Source organism: Grampus griseus, assembly GCF_964374135.1.
Source record: "Grampus griseus genome assembly, chromosome: 15".
NCBI classification, from domain to species: Eukaryota; Metazoa; Chordata; class Mammalia; order Artiodactyla; family Delphinidae; genus Grampus; species Grampus griseus.
Window position 1 is genome coordinate 24,930,063 of NC_139009.1, and position 22,036 is coordinate 24,952,098.

Genomic DNA, 22,036 nt, shown 5'->3' on the forward strand with positions numbered 1-22,036 from the left:
TGAAACTACTCACCCACATCCCCTAAATTAAGGAAGATCCATATAATGCAAAATACTTCATATCCTAGAAGAAGCCTGTTTGGCAATACTGTACAATTCCCATGTTATTATTAACAATTTCCAGGGACTTCCCCGGTGGTCCAATGGTTAAGACTCCGTGCTTCCACTGAAGGGGGCGTGGGTTCAATCCCTAGTGAGGAAACTAAGATCCCACGTGCCGCGTGGTGCGGCCAAAAAAAAAAAAAAAATTTCCATTATATCCACCAGGGATTTGGGTTTGACGCTCCATAAACATCATCCAAGTTAAAGGCAAGGAGGAAATCTTCATTAACAGAGAGTCCTTATGAAGCACAGACTTCAACAAATAAGGCACCCAGAGCCCAACATTAATAACACATCTTCTGAAATAGCATGTTGGATAGTCACTGCATCAGTCTGTACTAGCAAACGACTAGAAACAACCACAGTGTCTGTCAATAAGACTTGTTAAATTAGGGTATACCCATACATATGCACCCATTAAAAAGAATAAGGTGATGCTATATCACTGTCATGGAAAGAGCTGCCCACCCCAAAAAAATGCAAAAGGCAAATTGCAGAACAATGTGTAAAGTATGCTACCATTTGTGTAAAAACAAGTACTTATATTCTCACACACTTGCATATACATGGCATACTTCTAGAAGGAAACAAACTGGTAACGGCCAATGTACATCTTTGTATATCTTTTGAATTTTGTGCCATATACATATACTACCTATACCCAACAATAATTATTTATTAAATAATTTATTAGGCTTGATTTTGGGAGCCTATATGGCAATATTAAATTGCCCATTTTTAGATTTTACTTATCCACAACTGACACCTCGAGGAGCCCCCTAATTACTAAAAGCCCTTTGTCAGAAAAATATTCTAGAATGATACCACCAGGTTTTGAAAAAGTCAAGGTTGAGAGAAGGGAGTTTAGTATAAAGATGCTCTTTTAATTTCAATTAACACTGGTACTCTAACCTAGTATCAGTTGACTTTGCTCTTTTCTTCTTTAGAAACCAAACTTAATAAGTAACATTTATTAAACACTTACTATGCACCTGACACTAGGCTAAGTACTTTACATAGTTAATGATTCTTACAAGATGAAAACTTGTTCATTTCCAAATTTTTGGAGTAAATTTTGTACACAGAGCTTTTTCCAAATTTATTGTTAATATTTTTTTAACATCTTTATTGGGGTATAATTGCTTTACAATGGTGTGTTAGTTTCTGCTTTATAACAAAGTGAATCAGTCATACATAAACATAGGTTCCCATATGTCTTCCCTCTTGTGTCTCCCTATTGTTAATATTATTTAGGATTCCCAGAAATTAAACAACTGAGTCAAAAGATTTGAAGTTTTTTTAAAGGCTGACAAGAGTTTTCTTAAAAAGAAAATTCTGATTCATTACTGATTGCCCCCTTTAGCTCTGGTGACCTATTTTCCACTATTATATTACTTTCCTTCTTTAAATCCAGAGATTTTAAACAAGTGGATTCTCAGTGATAGTCATTTACACCTTCCATCTTTTGTCCCTTGTTGCTACAGTTAGACAATATGTATCAGGCCTCCAATTTGTTACTGCCTTTCTGGAATCCAGTCCAGGAAAATACCTGGCTACAATATTTTATGCTGTCCCTACAGCCATCCTATCATGTTGCTAATGGGAAGTTACCAGTCTTAAAATCTCCTTTACCTTCTCCTAAACAAAGAGATTTAAACAAAGGTTCAATATTCTCCCCATAGGTTCATCAGAATTAGGTAAACAGTTTCCTTCTATCCAAACTATTTTTCTGTTCTTTCTTTTCCTTTTTCTTTTTTTTTTTTTTTGTGGTACGCGGGCCTCTCACTGTTGTGGCCTCTCCCGTTGGGGAGCACAGGCTCCGGACGCGCAGGCTCAGCGGCCATGTCTCACGGGCCCAGCCGCTCCGTGGCATGTGGGATCTTCCCGGACCGGGTCACAAACCCGCGCTCCCTGCATCGGCAGGCGGACTCTCAACCCCTGTGCCACCAGGGAAGCCCTGTTCTTTCTTTTTCTTTCTTTTTTGGCCACGGCTTGTTGGATCTTAGTTCCCCGACCAGGGATTGAACCCGTGCCCTCGGCAGTGAAAGCATTAAGTCCTAACCACTGGACCTCCAGGGAATTCCCTATTTTTCTGTTTTTTTCAATTCAAGGTCTCTATATCCTCTAGGAATCTATTCCTGATTTACTCTGTTGGTCCTCCCACTTGTCCACATTTTTCAAGAATTCACTCTACAGGATACAGTACCTTTTACTCTATTACTGTATACGTTTATTAAACATTATCTTCCTGACTAAGCAGTCAAAGGGTAGGAATTGTTTCTATAGTATAATTGTCAGCTACACATGAAATACCTCATCAAAGTATAGTAGAAGCTTTCTTAACTGATTTCTATTTAAGCAACTTACTGGACTAAGTGATGCTGTCCATCCCCATAGTAAAATACACTGAACCATGCCCACCACAAGCTGAATTCTTGGAGATGGTAGACTACACTTTTTAGGAAACTCACACTGTTGCACTCTTCTCCCAGGTTTTTGTGCATAACTAACAAGGGTCAATCATGTTCTCCAACCTATTTATACGAGATGTACAAAGTACTGCCATTACATAATTTAATAAAATATTACATAAACCAATGAAACACAAACACATAATGCAAAAGGTGTTAGTACAAAAATTAGGTGGAATGCTTTGGACTCAATAAAAACAACTGTCAAATTAGAGGCAGATAAGATGGCTGGAGAAAAAAAATCATGAAAAAGTGTATCATTATACACTTAATGCCTTAAGAATTAAGATCTTAAATGTCTAAGATCTTACGCTACTGTCAAAAAATCTGAAACTGAAATTTGTAAACTATACATTATAGGAGTGGTTTGTGGAAGGAAGATACAGAATTCCAATCAAAGAACCCATACTCAGAGCAAAGGCTGACATCAAAATATTACCAAGTTAACATAGATTAATATTTTCTAAGTTTTTAAAAAAACTGTTCACAGTGTCATTTACGTTTCCTTACTATGACTCCTATTTTTCTATTTTTCATCTACCAGCTAGATAAGAGGGCTTCTATTGTATACACATAATGGCAGACTGATTTTTCCCCCAAAGAAAAATTTTAAGCACATCTGAGAGCATTAGAGCAGAGAGTACTACAGCATTCAGGGCAGGGAGGTAATATAGCATTAAACTGGGTATGAATCCCTGCCTCAAACTTACTTCCCCTGCAGCCTTAAGCAAGTTAACCAAATCTCACTTTCCTCCTCTAAAAGTGAGGTATTAAAATTAAACCTACCTCACAGGGTTTTGAGGTTAAATGACAATTCATGTAAAGTATTTAGCATGGTGCCTGGCATATGGTTAAGTGCTAAGTAGGATGTGCACTGCCAGCAAGACATGCCTATTCTCAGCCCTTACAGAAAAAAGTATCGATTTTACGATTAATTTAAGCCCTATCTTGAAGATAATTCATTAGAACACTGGAAGCCATGCAGCGTTAGGCAGAGTACTGAATTACTTCTAAGTGGTCATTAACCAAAGGTGGTATCAGAATGCCTTAGAGTTTTTGTCAAATTCAGAAGTCCAGGCTCTATCCCAGTTGAATCAGGCTCTCCAGGATCCAGGTACGCATCGATATATAGATGTATAAAACAGATATATAACACAGAGAGATATAATTTATATATTTTTAATATATTTTTATATATATTTATATATGAAAAGTTCCACAAGTGGCTCTGATGTGAATCGCTGATGAAGAACTGTTAAGAAGATAAAATTATTGATGCTTTAATAAAAGACTACCCAGTTAGGGCTTCCCTGGTGGCGCAGTGGTTGAGAGTTCGCCTGCCGATGCAGGGGACACGGGTTCGTGCCCCGGTCCGGGAAGATCTCACGTGCCGCGGAGCGGCTAGGCCCGTGAGCCATGGCCACTGATCCTGAGCGTCCGGAGCCTGTGCACCGCAACGGGAGAGGCCCACGTACCGCAAAAAAAAAAAAAAAGACTACCCAGTTAGTACTTACTCGAATATTAAAATATCATTAAAAGACATAGACAGATTAACTTATGAGTTAGTCAAATCACCAAAATAAATTTAATGAAATTAATAGTTACGAAAACTACTACATAAGCATAAATATTGAGAGCTCAATATTTCCAGGTTTTTCCTATTCAAACCTATAGATCTGCAGATGTATATCAAAACCATCATATCACCTCCCCAAAAGTGTCACTCCTACTGAAATGTTTTTCCTATATTAAAGAGAACTATAAGACACACCTCATCAGCATTAAATTTCTAACTTTGCCTTCACATGTTTAGCTTGGAGACATGTCTTTAATATATGCTTCCAAAGCAGGGTTTCTCAACCTTAGCTCTACTAACATTTTGAGCTGGATGATTCTTGGACATGGGTGGGGCACCCAGGCTGTCCTGCGCATAGTTAAGATATTTAGCAGCATCACTGGCCATTACCCACTAGATGCCAGTAGAATCCCACCTTACTCCAGTTGTGACAACCAAAATGCTTCTGGACATCGCCAAATGTCCCTTGGGGAAAGGGGGGACAAAATCACTCCCAGCTGAGAAACCACTGCTCCACCGAATGTTTATCCTTCCTGGCTCTCTTCAATTTTCTCTTTTCTGAGCTAGTGCATTATCTGAATTTCTTCATACAGGACAAAGTGAGCAGACCCAAAAAAAAGGACTAGCTGGTGTGTTTTATTGCGAAAAGAAGCAATATGTTAACTAGTACAAGTACTTCTCACTTAGCTATCAGCAGCACATTGGTAGAACTGGGTTTGAATGCCCGTTCAAGCACTTACCAGCAGTGTGGTCTTGAGCAAGTCGCTTAACCTCTCCAAATCTGTTTCCTCATCTGCAAAATGGGAATAACAACATCTACTTTGCAGAATTGCTACATCAGAGATAACAAATAAAATAGTTCTGTGCCTGACACATAGTAGAACTGCAATAAATGATAGCTATTATTATATTAATACCATAAAGGTTGATAGCATTGAAGGATATTGTACACCCTCTGCAATGCTTAACAGCACTCCAAAATTTATTGTGAAAAAAACCAATTTATTGTGCATTAGAATCACTGGTGATGTTTGTTAAAAATTGAAGATGTCCAAATCCTACCCTCCAAGAGGTCCAGGAACAACGCTAGAAAAACTGGCTGAGATTTTTTTATATTCTACTTGACTCTGGTGTATTTTCACACTGTTGTAAAACTCTGCAGCATTCTAAGACACAAGGAATAAGTAATACATGAAAACAACTGAACCACATAAAATATTTGTCATATAGAACAAACACTACTGTAAGATAATGATGTTTTAACAGTTTATTTTGAAGGTCATTTTAAAAACAAAGTTAGACAATCTGAGAAAAAACTGCACAGAATACACTCATTAAATAAGTATGTGATTAAATCAATAAGGGAGATATGTCTTCTTCTGCAACTCCAAAATAAGTTCTGCTGTCCTGATGATTCTTATACTTCCAAAATGGGGGGGGGGGGGAATCATGGCAATTAAAGTTGCCTCTTAATCATGTAAATCTACAGTGGAAACCAAATTTTTCTGTTCTTCCCAATAAGTCAGTTTCGATCTTCAAACTGTGCCTTGTTTTTTAAAAGATAGGATGCTAGAAATTCAATGGGATTTGGTGGTCTGTAAGGGAAAAGAAATCCAAAATTTAGAAATTTATATTCGAGACGTGTTAATTTAAATGTATTGTCCCATAATGAAAACATCTTTTTTTTTCTGTTTTTTTGGCCACACCGTGCAGCATGTGGCATCTTAGTTCCCCCACCAGGGATCAAACCTGTGTCCCCTGCAGTGGAAGCACGGAGTCTTAACCACTGGACCGCCAGGGAAGTCCCTTAAACATATTTAAAATTAAGAGGTGAGAGAGAGGGGTTGTTGGAGGAAGGTGGTACAAAATTCCAGTTCTAAGTACTAGGGGTATAAAGTACGACATGACGACTATAGCTGACACTGCTGTATGATATACAGGAAAGTTGTCAAAAGAGTAGATCCTAAGAGTTCTCATCACAAGAAGAAAATTTTTTTCTTTTTTTCCTTTTTATTGTATATGTATATATTGTATATATGTATATATGAGATCATGGATGTTAACTAAACCTGTGTGGTAATCATTTCACAACATATGTAAATCAAACCATTATGCTGTATACCTTAAACTTATATAGTGACGTATGTAAATTTTTTCTCAAAACTGGAAAAAAAATTTTAATAAAATAAAGAGGTGTTATTTCATATTTATCACTTTTACATATGTTGCTTTTGCTGATAAAACAGGTCCAAAGATGAAAAGTTGGGGGAAACATCTACCTTAAACCCTACTATAAAAAGGCATATTTTTTTTTAAAAAAAAAGGCATATTTAGAATTGATTTACAATGATCTCAAAACATTCTCCTAGCACTTTAAACAACCTTTTGAACTAACTAGACAGAGACAATACTTGTTACATAAATATTTACAGTTAATTTGATGAATTATTTTGCTAGAATGCTTACTTAAAAACTGTATTTACTAATAGAATGTTACCGTAAAACTTCTTCAAATTCTTTTCTTCTAGCATTTAAAGTAATATTTAGAATTTCTGATATATTGGCCTTCTTTAGAGAAAGAACAAAAATGCATAAAAGATGCCCATATTTTAATTGTCAGTAGTAGAGCCAAGACATATCTTGCAGTCAAAAATAAATCCTATTTTATAAATATAACAATCCAAAACAAATACTTATTGTTTATTCATTTAATTTTTTAACTTAACACTAAGTAATAAAAATAAATTAATTAAAAAATAAAACTAAGTAATACACCTATTCTAAATAACTCAGATATGTTCCATCAAGTTCCTTATCAAGTTATGTCAGTTTACTACAGTGTTCATTATTAGTCTTTGAGAAAAACATAATTTACACCTAATAAATGTTGACTAATGTAACTTACAACAAAATTTTCTTATTGGATTTACTTATACAAAAAGAACTTTTGTACAGAAAACATGTACAGCAAAGAGAAAAACTGTAATTGTGCTAACAAAGAAATGTAAATTTAAAAAACTTGGCAAAAAAAGTTTATAACACACATGCACTTGAGGCTATGATGACACCTGAAGAATTTTAAGGATAAACTTTTGGACAGAAATATGATATTATGTGTCAAACACTATAAAAATAGTCATGTCATTTGAAATAGCAAACCAATTCTTGGGTATTTATCATAAAGTAATTAAACAAAAGTAAAAGGGTATAAAAACAGATAAACTACCTGGTGATCAATAATAACAAAGGAAATTGTCCTAAATGGTCAACAACAAGAAAATGGCTAAGTTAACTGTGATACTATAATTTCATTTATAATCATGAAGGCTCTGTAAAGATATGGAAGAAGTTTTATCTTATAATTTTAAGTAAAAAGGAGATATAAAATTACATGTATACCATGATTACAAATATGCATATGATCTAAGACTAGTAGAAAAATAAGTGTCTTAATTGAGATTATGGCTGACTTGTTTTTAAAAAACTTCAGTATCTATAAATTCCTTATATAGTAAAAAAATAACTATACATAACTCATGATATTTCAACTAGGGAAGTTTTTATTTTGCTTTTTCTGGTAACTCCATTTGCAGACACTATTATCTTACCTTTCCTTTGCAAGCACAGCAAGTCCTTGTAATAAGATAGGCACAACTGTCTGATCCAGATAGGCACGAGTTGGCAAAGACTGGAGATCCACTTTCTGTTTTGATGACTTTTCTGCATTAATTTTCTCATTTTCTACTATCCTCTAGTGAATTCAAAAAAATGCATGAATATTTAAAAATAACTAGATTATTTTGAGTGCTAAACCAAAATTAATGGAAATATAAAACTAATAGAAAATGTAAATCAATGACTAGAAAGCTGATTGAACTGCAAATCTTTCTGCCAAAATAAAATCAGACCCATTTCTAAATTTCATTCAAGCATTTTCTGAAGGCACCATAATATCTCATTCTTTTAATGTCGTATCTCCAGATCCTACACTTACTTTCTCTCTTTCTTTCTGCCTTTTTAGGAATAAATACAAGTCCCTTTTCTTTTCTTCATGAGAATACACCTTCTTACAATGTGCTTCAAAAAATCTGGACATGACACTAAGTAACACTGAATCACAGTGAGAAAACTAGTCCTGTTTCAATTCTTTTATCACAGATAATATCAAGGACAATGTCTCAGTTTGGCACTAACATGTCTTTAACACTTCTGTAACACTTGCTAAACTCCCTTCTTAACAGAGAGCAGGCTTCAGCTTAGAGACTTCAACTGGCAACAGAATCTAGCTAAAATTTATTACCACTGTTTTGTACTCATTGTTTTCATTTTTACGGTTACCCTCTACAGCAATGAGAATGCTTTTCCATTTGTTTCTTTTCTAAACAAATGCATCTATGATTTTTTAAAAATGAGTAAATTTAAGAAAAAATATAAAGTAAAATTAGCCAAAAAATAGAAGAAATGACTAATATGGGAAAGATCATTAATGTGATATTTAAATGATGTTTCAGAAATGATGACTTACACTTCCTCCGTCTAAGAACCCCCCAAAATCTGGGCCTTTCTTATAAATTCACCTGACATCCAGAGCATCAAAAACTACTTTACTGGAAAACTTTGCCTTCTTCTGAAAATCTGTCATTTCAGAAATTTAGAAATAAGTGGCTATCTCAAAGACAAAACACTATTAAGAGCACTTTCATTTAAATGAAATTTGTTCCAATCATACTAGAACTGGATAGTCAACGATTACAAACAAAAAAATTCTACACTTAATTTTTTTAAAGAAAATTTTATTTTGTAAAAACTGAGAAAAAACTTTAAGCATATAACTACAACATACATACCTTGCTTTCCAAAAACACTTGCCAGAACTATGTCAGGTAACTTGTCTAGTTTTGCTTGTGATTTTTCAATCTAATTTTTGGACTTAATAAAAATAATTACCTATACTTATTTAATGTATGAAACAGTTATTTCATTTGCCCATGAATTAAGAAACTTATAGTTCACCAGTAAATTTCAACAAATACCCATATATGATAAAAACTAGTCAATTACATGACATCCCAATACCTTCATTAAGAAACAGCAATGGGCCTTCCCTGGTGGCGCAGTGGTTGAGAATCTGCCTGCCAATGCAGGGGACACAGGTTCGAGCCCTGGTCTGGGAAGATCCCACATGCCACGGAGCAACTAGGCCCATGAGCCACAACTACTGAGCCTGCACGTCTGGAGCTTGTGCTCCACAACAAGAGAGGCCACGATAGTGAGAGGCCCGCACACCGCGATGAAGAGTGGCCCCCGCTCGCCACAACTAGAGAAAGCCCTCTCACAGAAATGAAGACCCAACACAGCCAAATAAATTAATTTTTAAAAAAAAGAAAGAAAAAGAAACAGCAATGCCTAAGCAACTCTGATAGATCCTATAATAAGCTCCTTGACCAAATCCTCTCATTTATTTCATTTAAACATTTACTGATTATCCACTATGTGCCAATTGCTATGCTTACTTTCAGTAAAGTCAAAATCCTGAATTAATCTAAAAAATATACAGTTGATGCCTGAACAACATGACCCTCTGCCCAGCCAAAAATCCACTTATAACTTACAGTTGGCCCTTTATACAGGCTGTTCCTCCATATCTGTGGTTCTGTATCTACAGTTCCATATCCGTGGATTCAAGCAACTGGAAATCGTGTAGTACTACAGTACTTACTACTGAAAAAAAATCCACTTTTAAGTGGACCCATGCAGTTCAAACCTGGGTTGTTCTAGGGTCAAATGTATATCCAACCACAAACACACAAACACACACACACACACACACACACACACACACACACACAGATTAAGCTTTTAAGAGTGTAGAACAATGATCACAAAAATGGGAAAAAATTAGGTGAATCCTATGATTGCCCCAGCTTACTGCATCCTGCCTAGAGAACTTATACAACAAAACCCAGGGAGAAGGACCCCAAGCAGAGCCCTGAAGTCTCCCTAAGTTGAGAAGACAGAGTTGAAAATTCAGGGAGACCAAGAGAACTAGAACTTGCAGAGAAGAGTACTGAAAAGGAAACTTTCACAGAGAGGAGAGAGTTGCATAGAAAGAGACTAAGAGATTGCCTTCCAGTTTTCAAGTGAGTATTTATCAGAGCATGAGTGTGAGGGAACTCTTCTTCCAAGTGGTTTTTTCTTCTGGCCTTGAGTAGTCCCCTCTTTTCATGTATGGTATAAGAACCTTATAACAGTATCCTTCCATTTCCTCTCTCCTTGCCTTTATACTATTGTTATCTTATATTTCTATATATGTTACAAACCCTGCAATTGATTTTTATTTTTCTTTAAAAAGTCAATTATCTTTTTTATTTTATTAAAAATTTTTTATTGTTTACTTAACATTATAGTTACTTTATTGCTCTAGAAAATTTAGTTTTTAAAACTATCAGATTACATACATAGTGATAATGAGACTACCCCCCCCCAACAATCAACTGTATATTATGAGGCTTCTCTAACTTGGTAGATAACTATTACAAAATTACAAAAATAGCTGGTTACAGTTGAGCTATCAAGTAGGTATCACATTTCTGTAGATTGAAAAGTTGAATAAAAAGAAAACTGATGTTACTGATAAGTCGCTGAGTGTATCTGAGAAATCCAAGCTACATGCACACAGAAAAAAAACTGGTTACAAAAACCATTACGTTACTCTGTATTAACATTTTGCAATGTTTTACAAAATGTTTTACAAAATGTGTGAGGGAACTACTCAAGGCCAGAAGAAAAAACCACTTGGAGGAAGCAGGAGGCACAAACCCTGGAGCTCACACAGGCCAGGAGTAGTTCATGTTCCTGTGACCCAGGATGGGAAAACCTCATAACACATGAAGCACTGGGTAGAATACACAAGAGGAAGAAATTAAGTCTAAACTAAAGGTTGGTCTGGTCCCACCTAAAAAAGCTTAAAGGCAAACCTCAAAAAATCAAATTGTTTCCAAGTAACCTAACCGAGTCCTAGAACAAAGCCCAAGAGTATATGAAGAAATACAAAAATAACCAGTACCCAACAAGGTATCATTCATGATGCCCAGCCTCCAATAAAAATTACCAGAGAGGCAAAGAAGTAGAAAAAATTACCCATAATGAAGAGAAAAACCAATTCACAGAAACAGACACAGAAATGATACAGATAGCATAGGCAATGCCATTAAACCAGTTATTATAATATATTCCATATGTTCAAGAAGACTAAGGAAAGAATTAGTAAATGAAGCTAACAAAATACTTGAAAATATTTGAAGAAATAATGGCTGAAATTTTTTCAAATTTAATGAAAACTCTAAACCCAAAGATCCAAGAAACTCAATGAATCCTAAGCACAAGAAACATTAAAAAAAAATTACGCCAAGACACATTATAATCAAATTATTTAAAACCAGTAAAAAATCTTAAAAGCACAAAGAGAAGACGTTAACTACAGAGGAGCAAAGATAGGAATGATAGCAGACTTTTCAGCAGAAACAATGTCAGCCAGAAGACAGTGGAGCAAATACTCAGCAAAAATACCTCAAAAGCAAAGGCAAAATAATTACCTTTTCAGACATTCAGAACCTTAAAGAATTCCTTCCCAGCCAACCTCCACTACAAGAAATGTTAAAGAAAGCCCTTCAGGAGGATGGGAAATGATACCAGCTGGATCTACACAAAAGAATGGAGAACCCAGAAATGACAATTACACGGCTAAACGTGAAACACTCCTTTCTCGTACTGTTCAAATCTCTTTTAAAAAGATAATTGGACGGAAGTCAAGGGAGCACTTCCGGGTTCAGCAATAACCTGGAGCTGGCGGCGTTAGGTCGGCCGTCTTGGGCCTTGCTCCGCAGCTCCGCCTTCACTCTGGCCTTTCTAGAAACCCAGCTGTGCTCTCGGGTGTGCCAGACAGCCTCCCAGACGCGTGTGTAATAAGCCCCCCATGGTGGACACGGCCCCGAACGGCCCCCAAGAGGCGGGCGCAATGCAATTCATCACGGCCAATAAACTGGCCACGGCAATGTTGCTTTCTCGCTTGTTCATAGTTTACTGCTCTTTGTTCTGCCTCTTCTTGGGTTGCATGAAGTAGCAAGCTTTTACCAACGTGCTTTGCTGGCAAATGCTCTGGCTAGTGCTCTGAGGCTGCACCAAAGCTTACTACACTTCCAGTTAAGCAGAGCATTCCTGGCCCAGGCTTTGTTAGAGGACAGCTGTCACTACCTGTTCTGTTCACTGATCTTTCTCAATTCCTACCCCGTTACAATGAGTATTTCCCAGTCTTGTTATTTTCTTCGCTTCATACTGCCACATACACGAAAAAGGTGCCTTGATGCAAAGGGTGCAAATAGTTTACCTCTGCTGAGACCTCTCGGATAAATTCAGCGCTAATCAACAGAATATTCTGAAATTCATTGCTTGTCATGAAATATTCTTGATGCCTGCTAGTTTTAATGCTTTTTAGGGGTCAAGGAAGTTTGCTCCAGCCTTTTATATACCATAGATTGCTTACTGTTCGATACTCCTCTAGAAGAAATCCATATTATTGGACCTTGTTTAATGAACAGAGGATTGTTGTTAAACATCTAATAATGAAACCTGCTTGCCCACTGTTTGTGAAGACTTCGTCTCCAGAGCATTGTCTTTATAAGCAGACTGGCACCAACAGTTGCATAGTTTAACATCCAGCTAAGTTATGTGTAATATAAATAAGCACTGTTAGCTGCTGGTACTTCTGCTAGGAATGGTTAATTCCAGGTGTAAAACTGACCTCACTGCAATTTACATAATTTACATAAATGCATCTCAAAAGAAAAATAATCATTTTCCTGGCATGTTAAATCAAGCCTCTTAAACACTTTCTGAGAAACTTTATTGTAATGTGTTGTTAATAGTTAAGGAAATTTAAATCTTGTGATAAATGTACCAAAAATTCTTTAGACGCTGCTGTGCCTTTATCATGAAGTACGTTTATTTCTCTTGTAAAAATAGCTCTAAAATTCGTTTTCATCTAATTAGTAACTTGAATTTATATCTGGCATGAGTTCATTATGGTAATATTAACATGTAAATTCAGTATATTTTGAGACAGTATTCTTTTGCCATTCAGTAATTTTGGTTGATGATTTTAACAAAAACACTTCCCACTATTTAATTTCAAATTGTTTTTAAATTGATTTTGTGCTGCTTTGTTAGGACAGATTTATTTTGGATGTACCATTATAATAGGAATTCTATATGTATCTTATGCTATGATCTTCCAAAATTTTATTTTCATAATTACTTCTGTGGCTTTGAATATTTTAAAAGGCCCAACTGTAAGACTGTTAGCCAATTGGGTTAAATACTTGTGGTCACCTAAGCGTTTTACATCGAAGAGCAGTAGTCAGACAGTTTTCCTTTCAGAGACCCATTGAGTAACATTTCTCAAATAGGAAATCCTTCTTCTAGAAATGTGCACACATAGGTTTTAGTATTATTGTAGTTTACACAATTACTTAGATCAGATTCTTGACTGCCAGTTTTCTCGGTTTCTTAGGCTTGAATTTTCATAGACAATTGCAGCAGTTCAGATGCTTTCTGAAAGGAATGTAACTGAAGACTGAGCATGTGACTAAACTTGGTATCTGTTCTGAAATACTGAAGACTATACATACTTACCCATCAAATCTGATTTAAAAGATTAAACAGAAAGGTTTATATAGATAACGTTATTGAATAGAAATGGGGCCAGAGGAGGAGTTGTGGAGGAAATAGTGTGCATTTCAATGCTGTAATGCATAGATAAATTTGGGAGAACTGGATGTGTTATGATGTGATTTTAGTTGTATAATATGTTAAATACGTTTGTTGAGCTTCCATCAACTCCTTTATAAAATTCATTCTGATCTTTATTATTGTTGCATGATTGGAAATGTTTAAAACATTGCAAAATGTTAATACAGAGTAACGTAATGGTTTTTGTAACCAGTTTTTTTCTGTGTGCATGTAGCTTGGATTTCTCAGATACACTCAGCGACTTATCAGTAACATCAGTTTTCTTTTTATTCAACTTTTCAATCTACAGAAATGTGATACCTACTTGATAGCTCAACTGTAACCAGCTATTTTTGTAATTTTGTAATAGTTATCTACCAAGTTAGAGAAGCCTCATAATATACAGTTGATTGTTGGGGGGGTAGTCTCATTATCACTATGTATGTAATCTGATAGTTTTAAAAACTAAATTTTCTAGAGCAATAAAGTAACTATAATGTTAAGTAAACAATAAAAAAATTTAATAAAATAAAAAGGATAATTGACTTTTTAAATAAAAATAATCAATTGCAGGGTTTATAACATATGTATAAATATAATATATGATAACAATAGTATAAAGGCAAGGAGAGAGAAAATGGAAGGATACTGTTATAAGGTCCTTATACCATACATGAAAAGATATGATACCACTTGAAGGTAAATTGTGGGAAGTTAAACTTCCGTCCGATAAGTCCTAAAGCAACAACCTAAAAAAACTGTAAGTCAATAATGGACATAAAATGGAATTCTAAGACAAAAAGCAGCAGCAGCAGCTGTAGAGTAGTGGTTTCCAGACTCTGAGATATCACAAACAAGTAAATTAAAAATAAAATAATACAGTGAATGAAGGGACTAACATAGGGTTGTTAACTCTATTTTACCAAGTAAAAACTTACAAACAAACAAGCATAATTATTATTTTACTATCACCATAACTCATAAAAGAACAGGCATTTTAAAATTATGGAAGAAAACCAATCACCAAATAATGTATCATCAGTACTCACTCCACTCTCCTTATTTTTTTCTCACTTTACCATGGAAATTGGTCTGAGGGTTTGAAAAACAAAGCATTTGGTATCACTGCTCTACTGTATTATGGCTCTGCCTCCATACACAAGCACCATCAAGAAGACTGCTGATGCCTAAAAAGAAATCTCTTAAATGATAAGTGGCATAAAGTATCTTCACCTGATTCAGCACAGCAGTTCAATTAAAAACTGCATTATGAAAAGACTCAAATTTTCTTAACCCTGATAATCCAACCAACAAACATTCCTAGCAATTTTATAGGCAGAGAGTAGTCACTCCACATGCCAGGGAACTCTAGTAGTTGGTCAAGATCAGCAATACAATTTAATTCCACCTCAAAAATGTCAGCCTGCTTAGGTTTAACACACAGCTCTCCACTTACTTCCTAGTGATCTTAGACAAGTTACTCAAATTCTCTGAGCCTTGCAAGACTGAAAATACATGGAAGTTACTTAGGAGTGTGCCTGGCACATAGTAAAAGGACTAATATTAGCAGCTATTACTATTATTACTCTGCTTGGAAATGCTCCTGCCCTCATTTATCCAAACTTAATTATTGATGATGTCTCCCCACCCACCTCGTAAAACACCCACATCTCTTCCAGGAACTCTCTGTTTTCCTAACCAATCCCACCTAGCTCTGGTTAATTCAACTGTTCCAGCATTTATTCATTCATTTACAAAGTAACTTCTTCTTTTAGACAGCAACTTCGTAGTACCTGTATGAAAAAGCTCTATAAAAGTATACCTTCTTTTGCACATTTTTTCACATGTACTCTCTGAATTCAGACTCAACCATGTAAGGCAAAAACAGTGTCTACTACCTGTTATAGCTTCCAATGGCACCTACTACTGAACTCTGCAAAGATATCAACATTTACTAAATGTTGACTTCACCAGCACACTATTCTGCTACAAATACAATGGGCTTCTTAATTGTCATGTGCAGTTTTTCCAATGCAGTATCCCAACAGAGCATTAGTAGCCACCAAGCAAAAGTATTCTGAGTCTCCATCAGTAATGTATGTTTGTTTCTCTATATAATTTTCAAAATTCAACCTCTCGGCTCAGCTGATGTGTACGTCTGCATACCACGAAGTATTAGTACCGCTAATAAAACAAGTTTCCCATAATTTGATACTATTTCGTTCGTGACGATAAAGTTTTCCCTTGTGCAAAGCAACCTAGTAAAAATGAAACACAAGTTTTCTCCAGTTCATGAGAGACGCAAAGATACGGCATAGGAACTGGGCAAGTTACCTCGACGTTGTCTGTGAGACCGTACTCAGAGTGGGGATTTTCTGCAACCTAGAAAACAAAACACCGGTCACAGAAACATCAGCCACTCTTCCTTGCTTCACACCACCACCCTGAATCCAGGGCTTTCTGGTACCTGCGTCTGTCCCTCCAGCATCTGCTCTGGTTCCATGGTGGACCCTGCAAGTCACAGTCCCCGGATACCAGTCTTGGAAAACAAGAAAAACCGTGAGTTACCCGGGAGATTTCAAGACGAAGACACCAGGATGGAGTCCAGCCCAGCCGCGACCCCGCCCCTCACCCCCACCTGGGCGCGGAGCACCCCGAGCAGTAGAGGAACAGGGTGGGACAGTCCACGACCGGGCGCCCGCATCAGGTCCGGAAGCTCCGCCGTACTCCCAAGAACCTAGAAGAGGTAGAGAAAAGGGGAAAGGGAGCTGATTACCCGCGCCCAAGCCGTTCGTTCCTAAGAGCCCTGCACCGCGCCACCAACTCCCAGCACAAACCACTTCCGCCGTAAGTGACGGATGTCGCACGACTGCCGCGCCTGCGCAGAACTGCCAGCGGGGGCCGGGCTGGGAGGGATCCAGACCGGCCCTGATTCTACTACGACACTCTTTGCGGTAAGAAGTGACCTGGGGAAGTTGTGGCCTCGGGGTCTGCCAAAGACTCGTTCCTCGACCTGCCTACCCAGAGCAGGCGCCACCCCAGCTGCAGACCCAGTGACTAGGCCAGCCGGCAGAGGTTCGGCCTGGCCAGCCCTCCGTGCTACCTGAAATCTGCCGAAGCTCTTCGCGGAACCGAAACCACTTGCTGGATAGTTCTTACTAGAAAATCACAGACCCAAACTCAACTGTCTACGAAAGAATGTCAGTGTTTTACTCTAAAGCCAAAGTGGGGAAGAAGAAATGTTTTAGGGTTTCGTAGTAAGCTTTTATTCAAGCCCTTAAATATGTGAACATGCCACGTTAGTGCTACCTTACATTTGTATCAAGATTAGCAATATGCAACCGGCTTTCCAAACCGTGATGCTATTGATACTATTGCATTTGTAAAAATACAAAAGACAATTTGCCTCCTACACACATTCGTAAATACCAAACAGGATCTAGTAAATCGGATCGTTGTAATTCCAATAAATTCCTTTTATTTTAATGTAAATATAAATGATACACTCATTAAAGTGCCTGCCGTTGATTCAGTAATCCCATTTATAGTTGCACTTTGTAATATTAAAATATTTTAACTTCATATAAAATATTTGGAGACTTAATTATGGCATATCAATATACTAGAATAAAGCCATAACTCTACAAATGCAGAAATGTTTGTGATCATAACACTAACGTGTTTGTTTTTTAAGGCCGCGCTGTGCAGCATGCGGAATCTTAGTTCCCCAACCAGGGATCAAACCCGTGCCCCCTGTGTTGGGAGTGTGGAGTCTTAACCACTGGACCGCCAGGGAAGAGGTAGAATACAACGTCATTTTACTACTCCGTTAAAACTGCATGGCTAAAAATCTAAAGTAAATAAAATTTGTTTAGGAGCCAGGCTTGTGGATACATTTTTAAAGTTTTATTTTATAATGTATATTTGATTGGGACTTCCCTGTGGGCGTGGCACAGTGGTTAAGAATCCGCCTGCCAATGCAGGGGACACAGGTTCCATCCCTAGTCCGGAAAGATCCCACGTGCCACAGAACAACTAAGTCCGAAAGCCACAACTACTGAGCCTGCATGCTGCAACTACTGGAGCCTGCGCACCTAGAGCCCATGTTCCAAAACAAGAGAAGCCACCGCAATAAGAAGCCCGCGCACCACAACAAAGAGTAGCCCCCACTCACCACAAATAGAGAAAGCCCGCACGCAGCAATGAAGACCCAACACAGACAAAACTTAAAAAAAAAAAAAATCAGCTTATATAATGTATGCTTGATTAGCATTGTGATTGGTGACAGCTTTTTCATGTAGAACTGTTGCAAAGATGTGGATGCGTATGTACAGGATATAGAATTTTTCATGCAGAATTGATGCAAAGTTGTGGATGCTTATGTACAGGATATAAAAACTGACTAGTACATATATTGATTCAAATTAAGATTAAATGCTTTTTAGGAATGGAAAATACAGAAAGTAAAACTAGAGAATGATTGGGAAAACTAGAGGAGAGTTATGTGGATCGTTATTATATATCCATACATTTCCCAATACATAGTAGGCACGCCATAAAAACTTCCAAATTAAAAAAAATAAAAAAACAAAACAAAAAAGTCTTCCAGAAAGTAACTGAGAGCTGCTGATTTACATTTTCTAAGTACTGACAGTATTAGTAAAGTAGGAAGCTAGACTGTGAGCTCCTTCAGGACAGAGAACTTGTTTTATATATCTTTATGCTTCACATGGTGCCTGGTACATCATAGGTACACAACATATATTGAATTGATTCACAGTTAAAACTGGATTTTAATTAAGACACTGACACTACTGAAGAAAAAGGACAGAATGTAAAAATGATTACTAAAGGAAACAGCACAGAATAATTAACTATAGGCCAGGTTTCTCTCAATCAAAAAAAAAAGTTATCAATGTGGTTTACAAAAAAGCTTCGCTAAAGTTTTTACATTTATAACATTAATTGAAAGATTCAGGGAAAAAGCCATAGCAGCAGAGAGCTGAGCAAAAATAAATAAATAAATAAAAGTAAATAACAGCTAGAAATGATAGAAACAAAGTAGCAAGAAAGTTATAGGAAGTATAAAATTAATTCAAAATACTGCAGAATGTTGTTTTGATATGAAATCAAAAATTCTAAAGAGTACGGCATAGAAAACAAACTTATGGTTACCAAAAGAAAAATGGGGGAGATAAGTTAGGAGTTTGAGATTAACATATACACACTACTATATATAAAATAGATAACCAAAAAGGACCTATTGTATAGCACAGGGAACTATACTCAATATTTTGTAATAACCTGTAACAGAAAAGAATCTGAAAAAAAATATATATATATACATAGGTATATACATATATCTGAATCACTTTGCTGTACACCTGAAACTAATGCAACGTTGTAAATCAACTATACTTCAATAAAAAAATTAAAATAAAAAGATGGCCCTGAAAACCATCGTTATGACAGAAATTTGCAATATTGTGTACTATTTTTTTGTTGTTAGTTTCTGCTTTATATCTTGTGTACTGTCTAGAGTGGGATAAATTAAAAGAATGAGAATAACATTTAGCTCTTATCTAGACTTGTAGTACAAAACTTTGTTCAGTACTCCCCTCATCTACTTCCACTATGTCTATTTATTATGGTACTTACCTCATCCTGCCTTATATTTTGTTTACAGTTAAATACAATTAGATATTTTAGTTCTTCAAAGGCAAAGATCTTATTATATTCATCTTTTCATTTTTTGTTTCTTATATTTGATAAATATTTTTTTTCAAAAGTGAATTTATAAGGAAAGCAAGCAGTTGCACCAAAGTACTAGTCTCTAGCCTTCCCTTCTTGGGGTTTTGGGGAGATAGTAGTTATAGATTCTAGAACTAGAATTCTAGAATTTAGAATAATTTTGCTACTGTTCTTGACCCCCTTTTTACAGACATGATGCAAATTCTGTTAATAAAATATTAACCTATTTAGACAGGCAATACCTATTTAGGAATAATACAATATGTGTAGTAGAGAAAGAATTGATTTGGGATTAGTTAAGTATTAAAACCTGGTTCCTTCATTTGTTTGCCATGTGGAATTAAGCAAATAGTTTAACACTTCTGAGCTTCATGTTTTTTTCACATATATAATTAGCATAAAAATTCTTCACAGAGAGAATCAAATGAGATTAGATAGATGAAACTGCTTTGTAAACAAAAGTTATATAAATCTAAGTGAAACCTAAGTACTTCATTATTGTGATATTGTTCTACCTGTTATTGTTGTTGTTTCTAATCTGTTTTTTTTTCTTTTAAATAATTAGTGGGAGAGAAAGTGCTCAGAGAAGTAAAGAACATGATCCAGCACACACACACACACACACACACACACACACACACACACACACACACAAATGTGTTTGCAGAGAAATACACAGAAGTTATTGAGTGTAAATGGAACCTCTGCATGCGGTTTGTGTGGAGGGACACCAACCACCTTTCAAGAAGACCTAAAGGGCTTCCCTGGTGGCGCAGTGGTTGAGAGTCTGCCTGCCGATGCAGGGGATATGGGTTCATGCCCCTGTCTGGGAGGATCCCGCATGCCGTGGAGCGGCTGGGCCCATGAGCCATGGCCGCTGGGCCTGCGCGTCCGGAGCCTGTGCTGCACAACGGGAAAAAAAAGACATAAAAGTATATATTCCAGATTTGGTAAATCACTTTCCAAGGAAGTATTTTTTGTTGTCTAATATAGGAAGACAACTACTCCATCTGTAGTTCCCTTGTCTTCACTACCAAACTCCATGTCCAGGCACACTTACCACCATCCCCAAGGAACATATCAAATGGGCTTTTCAAAGACATGAATATAGGGACTTCCCTGATGGTCCAGTGGTTAAGACTCTGCACTTCCACTGCAGGGGACACGGGTTTGATCCCTGGTCCTGGAATTAAGATCCCACATGCTGTGTGACATGGCCAAAAAAAAGACATGAATAAAGTGTATTATTGATTTTTATGATACAGACATATCTCAGCAATGAGAATAATAAAAATGAAGGAAAAGGCTAACCTTAATATCACTTCCCATCCCCAAATTGTCAATTACTTCAGCCGTTTCTCATAAGAGCCTATATTTATATTTCTTTTCCACAATTCAGGAGGGAAAGCATCACTTCTCATGGGTCTACCCATGAGAAAAAAGTCTGAAGTTTTCTTTCACCTATCCAACTTGAACCAGTTATTTCGATAAGGCAGATGCCATGTGCTGATTGCCACAGACCTAAATTACTGCCTTCCCTGAGCAATAATGAAGATATGACCTGGTGGTAGTTAATACCACCTGAATTGCATGACTGCTATGCAATGGGACAGGATGGGTTTCACAAGGGAAAACCTTAGAATGGCTAGGAAGAGGGAAGAAAGGTAATGGATTCTGAGTAGTGAGTCAACAAATGTTCACTATCACGTATTATGTAAAGAGTTCATACTCAGTATGAGCTTACCACAAAAGAGATAAAATAAAATGGAATGTTCACTTTGACACACTAATTCTATTTCTGTGATTTTAATCCCATAAAAATACAAAAATGTACAAGGGTACAAAGATACTTACTGTACCACAGTTTTTAGTAGAAAGAGATTGGGAATAGATTAAATTATGATATCTCAGTACAATGGACTACTGTGTAGCCATTGAAAAGAATGAGGTAGATTTATAGGTACTGGCATGTAAAAACATTCACAACATAATTTCATCTGAAAATTCATGTTGTAGGAAAATCTGTGTACTGAGATTCTTTTTTCTTGCATGTATATACTAGTATATGCATAGGAAAAAGCCTGGAGAGATATACAACAAACTATAAATATGGTTACCTGTGGAGCGGGAAAATGGGGAAGGGAAGTCTTTGATTTTTGCAAACTTTTATATTGTTTGAACTTTTTTTTTTTTACCGAAAGCGTGAATTTATTTTAAAATTAAAAGGCCAGGGACTTCCCTGGTGGTCCAGTGGTTAAGACTCTGTGCTTCCACTGCTGGGGGCATGGGTTCGATCCCTGGTTAGGGAACTAAGATCCCGAGTGGCATGGCCCTCCCCAAAAAAGACCAA

The 22,036-nt window shown here is 36.6% G+C and overlaps 1 protein-coding gene and 1 pseudogene across 3 annotated transcripts; one reads left to right on the forward strand and one right to left on the reverse strand.

Annotated features, from left to right (window-relative positions):
- Positions 1-5,401: 5,401 nt before the first annotated feature.
- On the reverse strand, positions 5,402-16,788 carry DPY30 (dpy-30 histone methyltransferase complex regulatory subunit). 2 transcript variants are annotated; one of them, XM_082671788.1, is made up of 6 exons: positions 16,773-16,788; positions 16,574-16,672; positions 16,403-16,474; positions 16,270-16,317; positions 7,758-7,900; positions 5,402-5,744 (listed from the first exon to the last, which is right to left on the reverse strand). In XM_082671788.1, exons 3-6 carry the CDS (start codon positions 16,436-16,438, stop codon positions 5,672-5,674), a joined length of 300 nt encoding a protein of 99 aa, XP_082527914.1. In that variant the 5' UTR covers positions 16,439-16,474; positions 16,574-16,672; positions 16,773-16,788; the 3' UTR covers positions 5,402-5,671. The 2 variants fall into 2 exon arrangements, with proteins under 2 accessions (XP_082527914.1, XP_082527913.1); XM_082671787.1 differs by lacking the exon at positions 16,574-16,672 and having other exon boundaries at positions 16,712-16,777.
- LOC309833595 (transmembrane protein 33-like) lies at positions 11,563-14,058 on the forward strand (annotated as a pseudogene). The gene has a single exon. The product of its transcript is annotated as a transmembrane protein 33-like (transcript).
- Positions 16,789-22,036: the final 5,248 nt, after the last annotated feature.